Genomic DNA, 20,641 nt, shown 5'->3' on the forward strand with positions numbered 1-20,641 from the left:
GAGCACCTTTCTGTTTTACAGATGGGATGCTGCCCAATTCATGAACTGAAAATAAAAGACGGCTGGGCACAGTGGCTCACGCCTGTAATCTCAGCACTTTGGGAGGCTGAGGTGGGCGGATCACCTGAGGTCAGGAGTTTGAGACCAGCCTGCCCAATATGGGGAAACCCTGTCTCTACTAAAAATACAAAAAATTAGCCAGGCACGGTGGCAGGCGCCTGTAATCCCAGCTACTCAGGAGGCTGAGGCCAGAGAATCACTTGAACCTGGGAGACAGAAGTTGCAGTGAGCCAATATCGCCCAACTGCACTCCAGCCTGGGCGACAAGAGCAAAATTCCGTCTCAGAAAAACAAAAACAAAACAAAAAACAGAAAATAACAGACAATGAGATCATTAAATTCAATTTGATAAAATTTTGTTTTTAGACAGCATCCATTGTGTTTCTTAGAAAGTGAAGTCCTGGGCCGGGCGCGGTGGCTCACGCTTGTAATCCCAGCACTTTGGGAGGCCGAGGCGGGCGGATCACGAGGTCAGGAGACAGAGACCACGGTGAAACCCTATCTCTACTAAAAATACAAAAAAATTAGCCGGGTGTAGTGGCGGGCGCCTGTAGTCCCAGCTACTCGGAGAGGCTGAGGCAGGAGAATGGCGTGAACCCGGGAGGTGGAGCTTGCAGTGAGCCGAGATTGCGCCACTGCACTCCAGCCTGGGCGACAGAGCAAGACTCCGTCTCAAAAAAAAAAAAAAATAAGAAAGTGAAGTCCTGGGGCTGGGCGCAGTGGTTCATGCTTGTAATCCCAGCATGAGCCACTTTGGGAGGCAAAGGTGGGTGGATTCTTTGAGCCCAGGTGTTCAAGACCAGCCTGGGAAACATGGCAAAACCCTGTCTCTATAAAAAATACAAAAACTAGCCGGGCATTGTGGCATGCGCCTGCAGTCACAGCTACTAGGGCGGCTGAGGCGAGAGGACCACTTGAGCCCTAGAGGTGGAGGTTGCAGTGAGCCGCGATAGTGTCACTGTACTCCAGCCTGGGTCAGCCTGGGTGACAGAGTGAGATCCCTCTCTCAAATAAATAAATAAATAAATAGGAAATCAAATTCCTGGAGTGCTTGAGGACTGAGAAGCAGGGTAGTGTAGTGATATGATTCTCAAACCTGAGCGATTCAGAATCCCCTCAAGGGCTTGTCACAACACAGATGGCTGGGCCCCACCTGTGAAGTTTAAGATTTCTTGGGTTTGAGGTGGTGGGAAGAATAATTAGAACGTCTAACAAGTTCCCAGGGGCTGCTGTTGATGCTGTTGTTCCAGCATGGGCTATATAGAATCAGACTATATTAGCAAGATCCAGTTCTGCCCCTTACAAGTGAGAACGTAAGCAAGGCACCTAACATATCTACAAAATGGGGCCAATGATAGTAACTTGGGCTTCTTGCAACAACTGAGTGATCATAATAAATGTAAAGTGCTTAGAACAGTGTCTCGGCCATAGTAACTGCCTAATGGATATGAGCCATTTTCATTCATTCATTCATCAAACAGTCATGAATTGAGTGCTTCCTTTGAGCCAGGTAATGTTTCAGGCACCAGAAGTACAGTGATGAGTAAGTCAAAGGTTCTCCTCCAATGAGCTTACGTTCCACTGGGAAGGCATACAATAGATGACTTTGCAAGGTATAATCTAATGTCAACACAGGAGAAATCTACATTTCAAGTTAATGGAACAGCAGATGCACACAGAGTTTTATGATAAGTTGTTCTGTTCTCGTTTGAATCTTCCAGCTCAAGGAGGTGGCAACATTGTGCTTCTAATGCAAAGGTCCTTAGAAGGATGGCTCTTACCATGAACGGCTCCTACCATGATGGTAAGGATGGCTCTAACCATCAATAAGGGCAGATTATGGCATAGTTCCACTAGCCAATCCTTTGGGTTTTGTTTCAGAGGACAAATTTGAAACCAGAACAGTTTGGGTGGAGAGTGTTAGGAGAGAAGGGAAGAGTAGGGTGGCACTGTGTTGGATGCTGCACATTTGTTCTTTCATTTAATCCTTACAACAATCTTTGAGTAAATATTATTAGATAAGGAGAGAAGCAACCTGCCCAAGGCTAAGTGGAAAAAGTGGCATCCCACCCCAAGGGTACCTAATGCTTGGCAAGGAGCAGAACCACTGAAGGGAGAACAAATCATGAACAAAGAGAGAAGGATCCAGAGTCCACGTGGCCATCTTCAAAAGTTTGCCCTTGCCTTGTAACTTAAATTGCCTTTCTAATAGAAGCAAAAACATTCCAACACACCATTTTCCTGGCATGAAGGAATGCTTTGGTCTACATGTTCACTGCACTGATTCTAACAATTCTTTAGCCTTTATAATTCTTTTCATTCTCCTGGAACACTTAAGGATTCAGGGACTTGCTTAGGTTTCTCTCCATAGGCTGTGTAAAGATTTTCAGAGTTGAACTGATTCGAGGCAGTCTTCTGACAGCCAAAGCAATGCTTTCTTGATGACTTCTCCTTTAGTTTCAAAAGCCACTGTATTAGTCCATTTTCACACTGCTATAAAGAAATACCCAAGACTGGGTAATTTATAAAGAAAAGAGATTTAATTGACTCACAGTTCTACATGGCTGGGGAGGCCTCAGGAAACGTGCAATCACGGTGGAAGGCGAAGGGGAAACAGGCACATTCTTCACAAGGCAGCAGGAGAGAGAAGAAAGAGCGAAGTAGGAAGAGCTCTTTATCAAACCATCAGATCTTGTGAGAACTCACTCACTATCACAAGAACAGCATGGGGAAAACCACTCCCATGATCCACTCACCTCTCTCCCTGGACACCTGGGGATTACAATTCAAGATGAGATTTGAGTGGAGAAACAGAGCCAAACCATATCAGCCACCCTTTAGGATTTTACCCCAGTGTGAAGCCTGCCTCTCAACAATTAGATTGTTGGTGAGGAGGGTATAGCACCATTTATTTCTTTAGTAATCTTTCATAATTTTGCTTAGTTATCATATCAGTTGTTTTCTAAAATTGTATCAGCTGTTTTCCTTTATACACCCATCACTTGTATTTTATGCCTTTTAAAAAACAGGAGTGGGCTGGGTGTGGTGGCTCATGCCAATAATCCCAGCACTTTAGGAGGCCCAAGGCAGGCAGATAGATCACTTGAGCCCGGGAGTTAGGGACTGTAGTGAGCCATGATTGTGCCACTGCACTCCAGCCTGGGGGACAGAGTGAGGCGTTCTCTCAAAAACGAAACAAAACCAAACCCCAGGAGTGTTCAAAGACCCCAGAATTTGGCAATACATGACAAATATTTAATGTGTTTCTATAACTTTAATTCAGAGGCATCTATATCTCACCTCAGCATGTGTCAGCAAATTAATTGTAAACATGTGCTGATTTTTAGCCTTAGTATTTAAGAAAAACTTGTTAATCATTTATGATTCCCTTCCTGGAGATAAAAATGAATAAAACCAGTTTTATCTTAAAAGAAAGAAAGAAAAGTTTAAAAATGGCATGCTAATGAACTAAGCCCCCAGTGTTAAAGTTTCCTGGGAGCAAGCAGAGTAGGGGCACTGTCACATCACAAGCCCTAGCTGATCCCCTTCTTCGGGGTCCCCAGGCAGGGGCTAGGGTGAAGCCATAACTGCCATCACATACTTGCCACTGTCCCTCTGCTGTGTTCCTGAAGCAGGTGACAGTGATGTAATCCGATGCAAAGAGTACTGCTACCTCCTAATCAGAACACTGCTGACCTCAGGCCAGCCTCAAAAATCCTCCCAGGATTTTTGTCTTCCTCATCATGCTAAAAGAAAAAAAAAAAAGAAAAGACTTCAATATGGATGCTTTGCATGCTCATTGCTGGAAAATACAGACCAGGCCACGCGCAGTGGCTCGTGCCTGTAATCCCAGCACTTTGGGAGGCTGAGGTGGGTGGATCACTTGAGGTCAGGAGTTCGAGACCAGCCTGTCCAACATGGCGAAATCCCGTCTCTACTAAAAATACAAAAATTAGCCAGGCATGGTGGCGCGCGCCTGTAATCTCAGCTACTCTGGAGGTTGAGGCAGAGAATCGCTTGAACCCGGGAGGCAGAAGTTGCAGTGAGCCGAGATAGCGCCACTGCACTCCAGCCTGGGTGACAGAGCAAGACTCCAAAAAAAAAAAAAGAAAAGAAAATACAGACCAACAAATAATTAGAAAATAAAAGTGATCTAGAATTCTCCTCACCTCAGAAAAAAAACCTAAAATGTTGATATCGATTCTCCTCAGTATCTCAGATCACAAGGACCCTGTCCTCTGTGTTCATGAACTAGACCCTTCCAGCGACACAGATTAACCCAACTGGAAGTTTCTGTTTGTTTGTCTCTGGAGTCGTTTTCTGGAGGTTGGTTCCCTAAATTTTGTTGGGCGAGGGGCACGGATTCCGGAGATAGGTAGGTTGCAGTTGTGTTTGTTTGGGGTTGTTTTCATTTCCAAATATTCACCTCCCAGCTTTGGGGCCGAGAGGTATCGCGAGCCTCCTTTCGCAAGGGCATCTATATTCAAGACCCAGCCGTTTTACTCGGGGTTGTTTTTTTTCTTAGAATTTTTTTTTTTTTTTTTTGAGCCCCGGCAGCTTTTGTTCCTTTGAACGTAAGTGTTTGAAGCTTGGCGATGGCAGGAATTGGCTTTGGCCGTGAGATCTTAATATGTAATGATGACTGGGGCTGCAGGGGGCCCTGCCTCTCCCGCTGCCCTGGTCTGGAAGCGCCTGGGTATCTGAGAGCTCAGAGCAGGCTGGAAGGGCGGAGCTTGGAGGAAGGCTGGCGGCCTGCGCCTCCTGGTAACCTAGCAACCGGCGCCCTAGCAACGCGAGGGGGCGGGACCCAGGAAGGAAGTCGGAAACTGGTGGCCGCGTCTCGCGAGAGTTGCTTTTGCGCGCGAACTGTAAGTGCCAGGGTCTCAGGGTCAGGTCGCGGCTGGTCACTGTGCAGGCGCTTGGGTGACGCGACGATCTCAGCGGATCTGGTCACCTTCGTCTCCCCGCCATGGAGACCTCAGCGCTCAAGCAGCAGGAGCAGCCCGCGGCGACCAAGATCAGAAACCTGCCCTGGTAGGAGGAGGCCGAGCGGCGGCGGTGGGCAGAGGGGGCCGGGCGGCCGCGCGGGGAGGAGGTGGCTGGGGTGGCAGGTGACCGGACCCCAACCCGACCTCTTCCCGTCGTCCCCGGGCCTGCAGCCGGGACCGAGCTGCAGAGGTTTCCCCCGACATCCCCCAGCTCCCCAGACTCGTCCGTTCTGTTTAGGACTTTTGCCAGTTCTCACCCTTTCACCCCCAGCTCCATTTGCCGAAGAAGAAGGCGGCTTTCGCACCTGGTGACAGCACAGGGGTTCGATCCCGCGTCTCCTGACACCTGCAATGGCCTCCATGCCAAAATGCCCTCTTCCCACTCTTCAAAACCTGCGATGTGACTATTGGTCACATTTTAAACTAGTAATAACGCTCCCTGGTCAACTTTTATTGAATGGCATATTATTAGATTAGCAGACGCCCTGTTACATGTTCGATCCTTACAAAGACCGTAGGACGTAGGCACCGCTTCAAATTTTACACAGGAGGAAACTGCATTTTAGAAAGGTTAAATGACTTCCCTGTGGTCCAAGGCTAGAAAATTGGCTTGGAGGTGAATCCAGGAAGTCCGAATTCAGAGCTTGTACTCTTAACCATCCTACTTCAACAGCCGTGTTCTAGCAATGCTTCCAAGACTTTGAAGCAATTTGGCTTGGCTTCGAAAAGCTCCAAGTTGTCATTGTCTAGTAACTAGTTGAATTTGTCTTTACTATGGTTTAAAAAACCCAGAAGATTGACAGTTGTAACTATTTTATGTATTTACGTATTTATTTTTTTAGAGACAGGGTCTTGCTCTGTCGCCCAGGCTGGAGCGCAGTGGTGTGATCACAGCTCAGTGTAACCTCAAACATTGGGGTTCAAGCCATTCTCCTGCCTCAGCCTCCAAAGAACTGGGACTTTTAGAGGCGAGCTACCAAGCCCATCCTGTAACCATTTTAAAATGTACAATTCAGTGGCATTAAGTACATTCAGAATGCAGTGTACTGTTGTGGAGTCTTCCCGCTATCTAGTTCCAAAATTTCATCACCCCAAATGGAAATCCTGTACCCATTGACAGTTACTCCCCATTCTCCCCTTCCTCTAGCCCCTGGCAACCACTAATCTGCTTTCTGTCTCTATGGATTTGCCTATTCTGGACATTTCATGTAAGTGGAATCCTACACTATGTGGCCTTTTGTGTCTGGTTTCTTTCACTCAGCATCATGTTTTCAAGGTTCATGCATGTTGCTGCTTGTATCAGTAGTTCATTTCTTGTTATGGCTGAATCATATTCCATTGTATGGACAGAAGAGAAATAGTTGAAGGCTATTTGGGTAGGAGTTCAGTTTCAAATGCACTTTGAAATAGTACCCATCAGGTTGAGATTATAGGCAAACAGCTGGAAAGATGAAATTAGAACAGAGTTTTCAACCTCAGCACTATTGACATTTTGGGCCAGATACTCTGGGTGGGTTTGGGGGAGCTGTCCTGTGCACTGTAACATGTTTAACAGCATTCCTAGAGACTACACACTAAGTGCCATAGGACCCTCTGCCCACCTGTGACAACTAAATATGTTTCCAGATATCACTAGATGTTCCTAGGAGGACAAAATCACCCGTGGTTGAGAACCACTGGTCTGTGTTCAAACTTAAAGTGCTTTTTTATTCTTCCTTTTTAAATTAGGATATGAAAGGATTCTTTTTTTTTTTTTTTTTTTTTTTTTGAGACAGGGTCTCACTCTGTCTCCCAGGCTGGAGTGCTGGAGTGCAGTGGTGCAATCTCGGTTCACTGCAACCTCCGCCTCCCGGGTTCAAGCAATTCTCCCACCCCAGCCTTCGGGGTAGCTGGGGCTACAGGGGAATGCCACCATGCCCAGCTAATTTTTGTATTTTTTTGGTATTTTTTATTGAATGTCATATTATCGGGTTAGCAGATGCCCTGTTAGTTGTTCTATCCTTACAAAGACCCTAGGAGATACACATAGAGACAGGGTTTTGCCATGTTGGCCAGGCTGGTTGGTCTTGAACTCCTGACCCCAAATGATCCACCCACCTCGGCCTCCTAAAGTGCTGGGATTACAGGCATGAGCCACTGTGCCTGACCTGCAAGGATTCTTTTGCACATAAAATATTCTTGCATTTCTATATGTCATAATACATACTAAATTGTATTTCAGGGTTGAAAAATACCGGCCACAGACCCTGAATGATCTCATTTCTCATCAGGACATTCTGAGTACCAGTAAGTATCCATGTGTCAGTTGCTCTTGTCCTGGTTGAGGGACTCGTATAAATTTCTTGGTGATGTTGTCTCTCGTAAGTAATAACTCCAAAGAATCTGATTGAGCTTTGTAGAATGTGGCTTTAAGATCATTCATTCATTTTCTTCAGGTTGCTACAGTCTAGTGGGTAAGTCACAAACATGAGCATAAAATTGCAACACAGTGGAGTAAAAATAGCATTACAGAGAATCATTTAAGTTCACAGATGTTGCCAGCATCCAGAAAGGTGCCTGTAACACAGTAGGCACTCAATAAATACTTGTTGACTGGCTGCACTTTTGAGTGAATTCCAATTGCCCCAGGAAAGCAGAGATGAGGCCCCTGCATCAACTTACATCTGCCTCTGATTTGGACATTGAATTGAGTTGAAGAGCTTTCAGCCCAACTCGGGGGCCCAGGGTGAATGAGGCAGCTCCCAAAGACTGATGGTGCCCTTCTTCCTTCCTGATCCTCAGTTCAGAAGTTTATCAGTGAAGACCGACTGCCACACTTGCTTCTCTACGGTCCCCCAGGGACAGGCAAGACATCTACCATCCTAGCCTGTGCGAAACAGCTATATAAAGACAAAGAATTTGGTTCCATGGTCTTGGAGGTAAATAAGATTGTTCTTACTCTACAAATAACTTAGGACTCCAGTCTCTTAATTTCAGTTCTGCTGGTTTTATTTTACTTTAAAAGTAAGTTGCCCCATAGACAGTTAGGAAAGAAGTAAATTTGAAATAAGATATTTTCATTCCCTTTTTCCTATAATGGTCATTTTGGTCTGGATTAGTGTTGGTCAGCTAGCGGGCAGTTGTAGGGTTAGGCACCTTTTTCTCTGCTATTGCCAACTTCTCCCTAAACCTTACTTTATGGTGACTTGGTTACTGCCTGTCTGCCATGGCCCCTCTAGATCAATTCTCCACATTTCTTCACCCTATTCCTGCCTGGAAGGCTGAGCTCTACTGACTATAAGCTCACTTACCCTCTGGCTCCTGGTTGGGTTTGGCCAATAGGGGCCTTGGCAGGGGTAGGGGAAGGAAGTGAGTGATGCCTGGACCTTCCCTGGCGGCTGACACAGGCTGGCAGCATGGCCCACCTGTAGGGTACATCTCACAGGTGGTACTTTTCCTGCAGCCCTCTCCAGGTGCCTACAGCCACTCCCTTCACTAACCCCTTCAGGCTCAAGGGTGACAGGTATTGCATAGCCCCATGGTTTTCCTATATCACACCTTTAAAAAGATCTTGTTTAATTCTCTTCAAATTGCTGCATTTGAGTATGCCATCTGTATATTGCTGGGACCTTGACTAATATACTTAGATTCAAAAATCTGAGTATTGTCTATTGCAAGAAAAGTTTAACTTACTTTTTAGACGCAGGTCTCAGAACTTTGCTGCTACTAATGTCCTTATTTCCATTTATTAAGAACTTGGTAACTTAGGATTGTGGTAGCTGAAATTCGTATCATTCTGCTCATACCAGAGGTGCTGTTCAGTGTAACCATACCAATTAATTATTTCTCCAGTTTATGTCAGTCATTGTCCTCAAAGGGTGGGGGTAATGTAGCCATCTTTATTGATTTAGTGAGGTTTGTGTAAAACTGATTTTTTATTTTATGATGATCTCTTAGCCATCATTAGACATAGAGATCTAGCCTGCTGAGCTGGACTGATGAGGAAATACACTAACACCAAGAACTCACAGATAGCACAGCAGCATGGTTTTTGTTTTGGCTTCTGTCTTCCACATTTAGCTGAATGCTTCAGATGACCGAGGAATAGACATCGTTCGAGGACCGATCCTGAGCTTTGCTAGCACAAGGACAATATTTAAGTAAGAATTATTTGTGTAATTTCACTCCCTTGATTTTGATTAGTAAGATGATATGGCTCAATTTTTTTAATCCTCTCCTTAGCCAGTTTATATGGGTTGAAAAAAAAGTGACTTTGTCCAAAGCAACCATGGAAAAGAGATAAAGGAGAGCGATGATAGTAAGAAGCGTTATAATGCAACTGTTAAAATAAAATGTTGTCTACACTTGTATTAGCAAGTTTTTTTTTTTTTCTTTTTTTTTTGGAGACAGGGTCACCCTCTATCGTACAGGCTGGAGTGCAGTAGCATGATCTCGGCTCACTGCAACCTCCACCTCCTGGGTTCAAGCAATCCTCCAGCCTCAGCCTCCTAAGTAGCTGGGACTACAATCGTGAGCCATCACGCCCAACTAAATAAATAAATAAATAATTTTTGTATTTTTTAGTAGATGAGGTTTTGCCATGTTGCCTAGGCTGGTCTCGAACTCCTGAGCTCAAGCGATCTGCCCACCGCAGCCTCCCAAAGTGCTGGGATTACAGATGTAAGCCCAGCCTGTATTACCAAGTTCTTTAGGGGAGCATTAACTTCATTTTTAGTTCCTGAGAACTGGTTAGATTACCCTAAGACTGGATGAGCTAGTTTGAATTTAAAAATAAATTGAGATCAGGAAGGACAACTAGGATGGTGGCTAAAAAAAAAAAAAAAAAAAGAAAGAAAAAGGGTGAGGGCCGGGCGCAGTGGCTCACACCTGTAATCCTAGCACTTTGGGAGGCCTAGGCAGGTGGATCACCTGAGGTCAAGAGTTCAAGACCAGCGTGGCCAACATAGTGAAACCTCGTCTCTACTAAAAATACAAAACTTATCTCGGCATGGTGGTGGGTGCCTGTAATCCCAGCCACTCGGGAGGCTGAGGCAGGAGAATCGCTTGAACCCGGGAGGCAGAGGTTGCAGTGAGCCAAGATCGCGGCACTGCACTCCAGCCTGGGCAACAGAGCAAAAACTTCATCTTAAAAAAAGCAAAAGGGTGAGAGACTGAGGCGTGCGTGAGGGAGATGGGAAAAGCAGTAGCATGGTAGGGTGCTACGTGGAGGAAAGTGAAGATGCCAGAGCACACAGCGCACAGAAGTAGAGAAGTCTCCTCCATTCCCACCAAGGGTTGAAGGAGTGATGGGGCATTTCCTCCCTGAGTGGCCAAAGATGTCTGCCTTGGCCAAAGTTCTAGAAGAAATTGTCTTTCTGAGACAGGGCCCAATGGCACAATGGGAAGATGTAGGTTTGAGCCCAGATGCTGAGGTGAGATTGAAGAAATCTTTAGACAGCACCATTTGTTTTTCTAGGAAAGGCTTTAAGCTAGTGATCTTGGATGAAGCAGACGCCATGACTCAGGACGCCCAGAATGCCTTGCGAAGAGGTAAGCAGAGGCGCTGTGGAGTGTTTGGGCTGGCGCGCACACTGGAAGGAGAATTAGGAACTTCGTGTTTGTTGCTGTTGTTATTGTTTTTTTTGGTGGGGGGGAGTTTTTTTTTTTTTTTTTTTTTTTTTTTTGAGTCAGAGTCTTGCTCTGTCGCCCAGGCCAGAGTGCAGTGGTGCGATCTTGGCTCACTACAGCCTCTGCCTCCTGGGTCCAAGCGATTCTCTGACCTCAGCCTCTCGAGTAGCTGGGATTACAGGCATGCACCACCACACCCGGCTGATTTTTATATTTTTAGTAGAGACGGGGTTTCACCATGTTGGCCAGGCTGGTCTCGACCTCCTGACCTTGGGTGATCCACCCACCTCGGCTTCCCAAAGTGCTAGGATTACAGGAGAATTAGGACGTGAGATATGGCTTGGCTTGTTTTCAGTTTTCATCTTCTGGCCCAGAGAAATCTCTATGCCTTTCTCTGTGTCTCCCATCTAATGATACAGGCTAGATACCTCTGTAGTGGGAACTTCCCCTTCAGCAGCCTAAGGGCTAAGCCCTGTGGGGACTTTTAAGTCTGGCCAGTCACTGGTGTTCAACCTCCTTTGACACTAGGTTCAACTTCAGAGTTGGGAATTCATATCTTTCCATGGGATGGGGTGTGGAAAATCTTTCATCCTTAAACTATCAGATAGTCCTTTCTGCTAATAGTACCATTTCCTTTCTACCAATGGTACCCTTTGAACCACAATAGCTAGGAAAAGCGTATCTGAAGTTGAGGTGCTCAGAGAGCTGATATTACTTCACTGCTTGCCAAGTGAATGATTTGGCAGGGGGAGGGAGAGCACCCTGCGATTTGTCTGTCTTCAGGGGCCTAGAGCAGTTCTTTTCTCTTAAAGGACACTTGTCATCTCTTATTAAGATTCCAAGTGAATCAGCTTTGAGAGAAGAACGATCTTTAGGAGTTTGTGGGGAGGGAGTAGATGGCAGCACATGTTTAAGAGAAGGACGGGGGAAGGGGGAGGAGGAGGAGGGGGAAGAGGAAGGGGTGAGGAGGAGAAGGGGAGGAGAAGGCAGAGGAGGAGGTTAGCGGGAGGTGGAGGAGGAGAGGAGGGGGAGGAGGAGGGAGGAGGAGGAGGAGGAGGAGGAGGAGGAGGAGGACAGTGAGAATATCTTCTGGTCCTAGAAACTTGGCAGCCTTTCTTCGGCATCTTGTTCTGCCGAGTGACTGTCATTCTGGGCAGATCCCCATGTGAGAACACTGGGTACCTACAGAATGGAACTGGTGTCATAAGCAACTCTTTGTTCTGGTTATTGCTCCCTTGAGTGCTCTAAGGCCTCCAGACAGTCTCCATGGAAAAGTCTGCAAAAAGACACCCCCCTCCCTGCCCATAGAAGGTGAAGAATCATCAACCTGCCAAATATAATTTTATGTAAAAGGAGGTCTCATAATCTTAATGGGATTACATGGCAAAAGTGCCAGAATCATGGCAAATGGTAAAAAGGAAGCATTTCGTAAAATCCCACAGAGGCATGTTTACCAGTTTGTGAAAGAGGAGTGGCTAGGTAGGGCGCAGTGGCTCACACCTGTAATCCCAGTACTTTGGGAGGCTGAGGCAGGCAGATCACTTGAGGTCAGGAGTTCGAGAACAGCCTGGCTAACATGATGAAACCCCGTCTCTACTAAAAATACAAAAATTGGCCTGGCACAGTGGCTTATGCCTGTAATCCCAGCACTTTGGTAGGCCAAGGCGGGCGAATCATGAGGTCAGTAGATCGAGACTATCCTGGCTAACATGGTGAAACCCCGTCTCTACTAAAAATATAAAAAATTAGCCGGGCATGGTGGCACGTGTCTGTAGTCCCACCTACTCGGGAGGCTGAGGCAGGAGAATCGCTTTTACCTGGGAGGCAGAGGTTGCAGTGAGCCAAGATCGTGCCACGCACTCCAGCCTGGGTGACAGAGCGAGACTCTGTTTCAAAAAAAAAAGAGGAGTGGCTAATCTCTGATCTGAACAGGCCAGCACTGCCCTGTCTTGTCGTAGGCTGCATCCTCACTTGTTTACATTCTTTCCTTTTTGAGACAGAGTCTCACTCTGTTGCCCACGCTGGAGTGCAGTGGAATGGTTTTGGGTCACTGCAACCTCCACCTCCCGGATTTAAGCAATTCTCCTGCCTCAGCCTCCCAAGTAGCTGGGATTACAGGCATGTGCCACCACACCTGGCTAAATTTTGTATTTTCAGTAGAGGTTTTGCCATGTTGGCCAGGCTGGTCTTGAACTCCTGATCTCAAGTGATCCTCCCGCCTCAGCCTCCCAAAGTGCTGGGATTACAGACGTGAGCCACTGTGCCCGGCCAACATCCTCACTTGTTTACAGTCTTGAATCTTTTCGTATACCCTTGTGACCACAGAAAAATTCAAGTTTTCTGGGCTCTCTGAAAAATCAGAATGGACTTTGACATGAGGTGGTTTTATTTTCTCTTACCAGTAATTGAGAAATTCACAGAAAATACCAGATTCTGCCTCATCTGTAACTATCTGTCAAAGATCATCCCTGCCTTGCAATCCCGCTGCACAAGGTTTCGGTTCGGTCCCCTGACTCCCGAACTCATGGTTCCCCGCCTGGAACATGTCGTGGAAGAAGAGAAGTGAGTATTTTGCGGGCCTTTGGGGATGGAGTGTAGTAGAAACAGGCTTGTGGGATGACTGGCTGGTTCGTATGTAGAGGAGAGGATGTTGGAAAACGACTTTGCAGAGTGCCTAGCACAGGGGAGGCACTGGGGACCGTTCACTGCTATCATTTTCTCTGCTGTGTCAAGGCCATTCCTCATAAAAGTCATTTGGTACTTCATTTTTCTTGATTCCATCCTCCTCCCCTGGAAGCTGTCCCAATTTCCTCCTACTTTTCTTTGTCATTGGAAACTGCAGGCTGCTGAGTCCCTTCTGCAAAGATGCTTCCAGCCTTTTTAGACTAGAAGGGAAGGTTCTAAGACATCACATTCTGTGTAATCAGATGCCAAGCAAGTAGCCGACCTGAGCAGCTGCTTGTTGTAAAGGAGGAGTTTCGGCTGTGTGATCATGGCTTGTGCCAGGCCTCTGTCCTCCCCAGAGAGCAGAATTCAAGGCGACTGGCTCCATGGGAGAATGCTTGTTCCTAAATACAGGCTGTTCTCGATTTTGGTTGGCTGTGACTTCTAATGTGAAGCCCAGGTCCCTAAAAACCAGAGTGAATTCTAGATCATATAGATCAGGAGATTATTAACTCTGTTCCTCTCTTTCCTTCATTCCTTTAACGCCTTAATCATTCCAGGCCATCTTGTTCCTTTGGTGAATGCTGGTGCTCTCAGGGGGCCTCATAAATCCCTTTTGCTTATTTCTTTCAGAGTTGATATAAGTGAAGATGGAATGAAAGCACTAGTCACTCTTTCCAGCGGAGACATGCGCAGGGCTCTGAACATTTTGCAGGTATGGTCTCAGCAAATCCTTTTTTTTTGTGACAGAGTCTTGCTCTGTCACACAGGCTAGAGTGCAGCAGTGCAATCGTGCAATCTCAGCTCACTGCAACCTCCGCCTCCTGGGTTCGAGCGAATCTCCTGCCTCCTGAGCAGCTGGGATTACAGGTGCCCACTACCACGCCCTACTAATTTTTGTATTTTTAGTAGAGATGGGGTTTTGCCATGTTGGCTAGGCTGGTCTCGAACTCCTGACCTTAAGTGATCCATCTGCCTTGGCTTCCTGAAGTTCTGGGATTACAGGCATGAGCCACCATGCCCGGCCTGGTCCCAGCAAATCCTGAGTCATTGTTTTGTAATAGTTTTTTAAGAAAGACCTAAGCAAAGGCATGATCAATCTGAAAATTTAGAAATCTACAGCTGGTAAGACCTTGATCTCATAACCTGCAGGATTCCTCCTCCTCACTTTGTATTTTGATTAATTGAAAAAATCACTTGTTGCAGGCCAGGTATGGTGGCTCACACCTGTAATCCCAGCACTTAGGGATGCCGAGGGAGGTGGATTGCCTGAGCCCAGGAGCTGGAGACCAGCCTGGGCAACATAGTGAGACTCTGTCTCCACTAAAGAAACATGAGCCAGGTGTGGTGGTGCACGCCTGTAGTCCCATCTACTCAGGAGGCTGAGGCAGGAGGGTGACTCGAGCCTAGGAGGTCGAGGCTACAGTGAGCCATGATCATGCCAGTGCACTTCAGCCTGGGCAACAGAGCAAGACCCTGTCTCGAAAAACAAAGAGAAAGCAAAAGAAAATGTTTTAAAAACAAAAAGAATCATTTGTTGCAAAGAAGGCAAAGGGAGGGAAGGATTTGGCACTGCAATAGCCAACAGGCTGTGGCATCCTCTGATGAGATGACTCTCCCGTGTTGAATATGTGGGTTCCCATTGCCTTGTGCCCATGGAACTTTGCTGCCCACCTGCATTGCTGCCTTGGCAATTTCTTCTTGGCTCCCTGCAGCTTGGTGGCGGCTGTGACAGCCACTGTGATCTCCCCTTTCCCCCTCTATCTGCACAGAGCACCAATATGGCCTTTGGGAAGGTGACAGAGGAGACTGTCTACACCTGCACTGGGCACCCGCTCAAGTCAGACATTGCCAACATCCTGGACTGGATGTTGAATCAAGATTTCACCACAGCCTACAGAAGTATCCTTTCTCATGACCTCCTGGCCACCGAGACCTGAAGGTGGCCCCAGGAGTTCAGGTTGCAGCCAGCACCCACACCTTGCTGGCAAAGGATGACTGGCTGCAGGCAACTCTGGTCAGCTTGTTGTGGGGGTGAGATGTCTGTAGGTGGAGTGGGTACTTGTCTTTAGCACTTCAGAGTTGTTCTTGGAGGACTCTGACCTTCAAGTCAGGGTAAGGCTTGAAGCAGCTTCACTCACAGATGGGAGAAAACCTTAGGCCTTGGCATTGAAGATGCAGGAATTTTCAAGTGGTCAGTGATAGTGATAAGCTCTTGTGCTATAAAATTAAAGGCTAGGAATGGTGATACGAAGCCTTTTTGAAAATGCATTTGGGGCTGGGTGTGGTGGCTCATGCCTGTACTCCCAGTACTTTTGGAGGCTGAGTCAGGTAGATCACTTGAGGTCAGGGGTTCAAAACCAGCCTGGCCAACATGGCGAAACGCCGTCCCTCCTAAAAATACAAAAATTAGCCGGGCGTGGTGGGGGTGCCTGTAGTTCCAGCTACTCGGGAGGCTGAGGCATGAGAACTGCTTGAACCCGGGAGGCAGAGGTTGCAGTGAGCCAAGGTCATGCCACTGTACTCCAGCCTCAGTGACAGAGGGAGACTCCATCTTAAAAAAAAAAAAAAAAAAAGAAAGGAAAAGAAAATGCAGTTGGCTTTACTCTCTACTAGAAGGAGGTACAACTCTATCTTTCAGAAAGCCCTTACTGAAGATGAAACAAAGAAAAATAAAGAATTGGAGTCCAACACATACAGCTTCAAGTTGAAAGAGAAACAGTTGTGTTGGGATTAAAAGCCCTACTTTAAGAAGTCTCTTGCCCGGGTTTGGATTCAAAATTCTCTGCAGTGTATTTGTTCTGGAACTTGTTCCCTTTGCCTTAACTGCTCCTCTAGATATTACAGAGTTGAAAACTCTGAAGGGGTTGGCACTGCATGATATCCTGACAGAGATACACTTGTTTGTGCATAGAGGTAACTTACATTATCCCCCAGCTGAGAAGCTGTGGAGAAGGTAGCCTGCTTTGGGATTAAGGATGGTTAGGACAGGAGGCTTCATTCTTGAAGTAAAGAAACTAATGAAGTGTAAATCAGACCCTTCTTGTTAGCAGTTCTGTCTTGCCACTGTTTAAAATTTTGTTCCAGAGCTGGGTACGGTGGCTCAAGCCTGTAATCCTAGCACTTTGGGAGGCCGAAGCAGGCAGATCACCTGAGGTCAGGAGTTCAAGACCAGCCTGGGCAACATGGTGAAACCCCATCTCTACTAAAAATACAAAAAATTAGCCCACCGTGGTGGCGCATGCCTGTAATCCCAGCTACTTGGGAGGCTGAGGTGGGAGAATCACTTGAACCTGGGAGGTGGAGGTTGCAGTGAGCCAACATTTGCCACTGCACTCCAGCCTGGGCGGCAGAGCTAGAGTTCATCTCAAAAAAAAAAAAAAAAAAAACTTTGTTCCATAAACCCTCTTTTAATATCTAGAACTGCTGGGGAAAGTGAAAACTCCTGGAGGCTAACTTTATTTCCTCTAGGGGTTTATATTTTATAGCAGTAAGTAGTATATATTAATTCACATTTCTAAAAAAAAAAAAAAGTCTCTATCTATCTAGATATATATTCCCAGAAAAGGAAGAGAAGATATGTAAACCATGTAAACCAAAGCAGGCTTAAGGAAAACATCTTAAGTTCCACACTTGCCTGTACCTTCTACACACAGAATTGGTTCTCAACCTTGGCAGCAGATAGGGGCGCTCCAGACAAATTAAGTCAGCTTCTCGGAGGACAACCAGGCATCCATATTCTCTGAGCTCTCCAGGTGACTTGTGTAGGCTTTCGGAGAAGCTCTTCCCTCCACAGTGGCCAACTGCAGTGGAGACTTAACTGGGTCAATGAATGTTGGTTCTGCCCAGGCCTTCACAGGCCTCTTCCTGGCTGGCCCATGCCATGCCTTCTGCCCAAGGTATGGTTGGCTCAGGCCCAGCTCTGCACCTTGATTGTGGAAGCTGAGCATAAACCAACTTTAAAAAATCAGTTGTTTGTGCTTGGTTTTTAAATGGGGACAGGATCAGTACGGTGGCTGACGCCTGTAATCCCAACACTCTGGGAGGTCGAAATGGGTGGATCACTTGAGCCCAGGAGTTTAAGACCAGCCTGGGCAACATGGTGAAACCCCATCTCTACAAAAAATACAAAACAGCCAGGCAAGGTGGCACACATCTGTAGCCCCAGTTACTCAAGAGGCTGAGGTGAGGATCCCTCAAGCCCAAGAGGTCAAGGCTGCAGTGAGTCATGATCACGCCATGCCATGGCACTCCAGCCTGGGCAAGAGAGCGAGACCCTGTCTCAAAATAAAGTAAAATATAAGATAAAAACAGCAAGTGGGAACTCAGCATTGAAGTTAACTTGTAGAGCTACCCAGCTGCTAAGAGCAGTGTGATCTTTGGTTCTCTTAGGATCACTTTGGTATCTGCTCATTTTCCTTTTTGACTACCCTATAAAGCACAAAATCGAGTGGGTAAAAAGTATGAAACCAGCACTGTTTCTACTTTCTTAGAGGTCTGGTATCTAGTGAGCAGGCTGAGGCCTCAGGACTAGTTCAGTGTTAAGGATTTGATGTTGAAACTCATTTGTCCTCTGGGTTTTTTGACAGCAGAGAGTGACCTAACTCGTTTGATTTTGTTTTTCCCTCAGTTGACTTTCCATCTTCAGTTCGAATACATTTATTGACCAAAATGGCAGACATTGAGTGAGTACTTCTTGTCCCAGTTTTAATTCTTTTCCTCCTTTTTTCCCCTGTTGTGAGTTATTTGTTTCAACTTTCTTGGTTTCAGTTTTTTTTCCTAAATCGTTCACATACGGTACAATCTAGTCTGGTGATATTAAATGGAATGTGGGGAAGGGTGTGAGCTGCTTAAAGAACATGGGGATAAATTCACAGGTCAAGTACAGATCAGTTACATATCTGAGATGAAGGCCTCTCCTTGGACCTCACAGGCTCGGCCCACATTGATTCTGAAAATGCTCTTATTTGGGAGGCCTTCAACCACCCAGCTGTTATTAAGGCATTTTGGCATACTAAAGCATATTGGGGGGAAAAGTAAACACAAACTCAATTTTCTGCTTTGCCTGGTTCCGTAAACACTGTTATCAGCCCCCAGTGAAGCTGGCAGCTATCATTTAAGTAGACAGAGCATTGGGTTCAACACAGACGTCAGCGTAGGCCAACTCTAATTTGTGGCATTGGCTTTCACAGGCACAAATTAGGTCACCTCTCCTCATTGTATTGTGAATATGACGATTTTGCTCTCAGTGGCTGGGCATTTAAAAGGTGGCGAGATGAACTCCAGTGTCCTGCTTTACTGACTAGACCACAGACCCACCGATATATCAGCCAAACTTCCCAGTGAAATGGCTTAATTAAGAGGAAGGAAATCTCTGTTTTGTTTCCCTCTTAACGTATTTTGCCGACGAAATAATTCTTCATTACATAAATTTTGTATATCTGTATAGTTAGGACAAAGTTAAGTTCAGAACACCACTGTTGATACCTAATAATTTCTTTTTTTTCTTTTTTTGAGACAGAGTCTCACTCTGTCGCCCAGGCTGGAGTACAGTGACGCAATCTCGGCTCACTGCAACCTCTGCCTCCCAGGTTCAAGTGATTCACCTGCCTCAGCCTCCTGAGGAGCTGGGATTTATAGGCATGCACTACCATGCCCAGCTAATTTTTGTTTTTTGTTTGTTTGTTTTGTAGAGACAGGGGTTTCACCATGTTGGCCAGGCTGGCCTCAAGTGATTGGCCCGCCTCCAAAAGTGCTGGGATTACAGGTGTGAACCACCGTGCCCGGCCTGATACCTAATAATTTTTAAAATTGGATGTGTCCTTACGAGTTTGAAACATCACATTTATAGATCAATGTGTAGGGCAGAGAAGAAAATGTTAGGGGGGACACATACAAGATTGCCATCCAGGGTAAATTTGTTTTATCAATTCCCATCCCCACTCCTTCAACAGATTTTCAGCCCCAGATCTCTTATTCCCTTAAGAAAAGGCAGCTGTTTGGTGTCTTTTTTCTTACCCTGTGTTTGGTTTCTCTTAGGTACAGGCTTTCTGTTGGCACCAACGAGAAGATCCAGCTGAGCTCCCTCATTGCTGCATTTCAAGTCACCAGAGACCTGATTGTTGCAGAGGCGTAGATGCTCCGAGGGCCGTTCACAATTCTCAGGGCTCAGCAGTGACGGGAGAACAGAGGACAGTTCCAGGATAAACTGCTGCCTGGGGCTGTGGGATGAACCAGTCACCCCAAATCTTGGAAAAACTCCCTTCCAGGAGAGGATGGGCAGGCATTTAACAAGTACCATTTTTGTGGTTGTTTGGAGCAGGGATGTACAAAATAATTTTAATGTGTAACTCATACTGCCTGTCTTTTATAGGGGAAAAAATAACCTTTTTTATTTTAAAGTTATAAGGTTTTTACCTTTTAGTTGCTTGGATGACAGGGAATTAGCCTACCCCATTTTGGTCTGGAACAGAAGACTTTCAAATTTAATCTGGTCCAAGTGTCTTCCTACTCAAGGTAAACATCATCTCTAAAATTACATTTATGATTCTAATATTTGGCATTGTGTCTGTATCTAATTTAAACAGATGTTAACGGATGTCTGGCCAAAACTATTATACTTTTATAAGATGAGCTGAATCCTCTTGCTTTAAAAACTGGTCTTTTTATTTACCCTCTGTGGTAGAAGAGTTACCAGCAGGTTCCAAATTGATGTGGATGATAGGAAAAAAAACCTTAATTTTAAATATAATACAGAGCCTTAAACTATGCCACTGAGGGGCAGAGGCTGTGTAAAACGCACTTGTTTTCGTGCAGGAGCGGGGCAAGTAAGATTGAGCCCGACAGTAAACCTAGAACTGCGGAAGGGCTGGGACTTTTGTACAAATTTCACATTTATTTTACAGCAATCATGCTGCATTTGTGTTAGTGTTCTTTATAATAAAAAACAAAGCAGCCTGCTGGCTGGCTGTGTTACAAGTGACTCTTCCTTAGACAGCTAGAAAGATGCTGACTTTGTCAAACTTGCATTTATATGAAAACCTGTCTTCTAATATCACAGAATAAACTTACTTTGGATGTTGTTCTTTATAAAGTATCAAATTCTTAAACTGTCAAATGGAAAAAGTCACTATTCCCTTTGTTCATGGAGGACTCACCCTCTTAAGGACAGCGGCAAAGTATGAAGCTAAATCTGATGGCCAACCAGGCCTCAAACCACCCAGAGGCTCAGCCTCTGCTGTACCTGGAACTTCAAAATAACCATGAAATGTAAACGTTGGCCAATCCATTCCCAGCTCTTCCGCTGTACTACTTGTTTTATG

The 20,641-nt window shown here is 45.9% G+C and overlaps 1 protein-coding gene across 3 annotated transcripts; it reads left to right on the forward strand.

The window, feature by feature from the left end:
* The first annotated feature begins 4,556 nt into the window (after positions 1–4,556).
* RFC5 (replication factor C subunit 5) lies at positions 4,557–20,408 on the forward strand. 3 transcript variants are annotated; one of them, XM_030821481.1, is made up of 12 exons: positions 4,557–4,634; positions 4,976–5,094; positions 7,270–7,334; positions 7,830–7,966; positions 9,108–9,187; positions 10,504–10,577; positions 13,058–13,217; positions 13,953–14,034; positions 15,092–15,221; positions 16,158–16,235; positions 17,950–18,004; positions 19,359–20,408. In XM_030821481.1, exons 2-12 carry the CDS (start codon positions 5,030–5,032, stop codon positions 19,453–19,455), a joined length of 1,023 nt encoding a protein of 340 aa, XP_030677341.1. In that variant the 5' UTR covers positions 4,557–4,634; positions 4,976–5,029; the 3' UTR covers positions 19,456–20,408. The 3 variants fall into 3 exon arrangements, with proteins under 3 accessions (XP_030677341.1, XP_003274494.1, XP_030677342.1); XM_003274446.4 differs by lacking the exon at positions 4,557–4,634 and having other exon boundaries at positions 4,903–5,094; XM_030821482.1 differs by lacking the exon at positions 4,557–4,634 and having other exon boundaries at positions 5,019–5,094; positions 7,292–7,334.
* Positions 20,409–20,641: the final 233 nt, after the last annotated feature.

This window comes from Nomascus leucogenys, chromosome 10 (assembly GCF_006542625.1).
Source record: "Nomascus leucogenys isolate Asia chromosome 10, Asia_NLE_v1, whole genome shotgun sequence".
Classification (NCBI taxonomy): Eukaryota; Metazoa; Chordata; class Mammalia; order Primates; family Hylobatidae; genus Nomascus; species Nomascus leucogenys.

What these genes read in the sequence shown, in the direction of transcription:
- RFC5 (XM_030821481.1), top strand. Translation starts at nt 5,030, where the DNA reads ATGGAGACCTCAGCGCTCAAGCAGCAGGAGCAGCCCGCGGCGACCAAG. An exon ending in AGCACAAGGACAATATTTAA is followed by an intron (nt 9,188 to 10,503) that starts GTAAGAATTATT and finishes TTGTTTTTCTAG; the next exon opens with GAAAGGCTTTAAGCTAGTGA. An exon ending in ACCAAAATGGCAGACATTGA is followed by an intron (nt 18,005 to 19,358) that starts GTGAGTACTTCT and finishes GGTTTCTCTTAG; the next exon opens with GTACAGGCTTTCTGTTGGCA.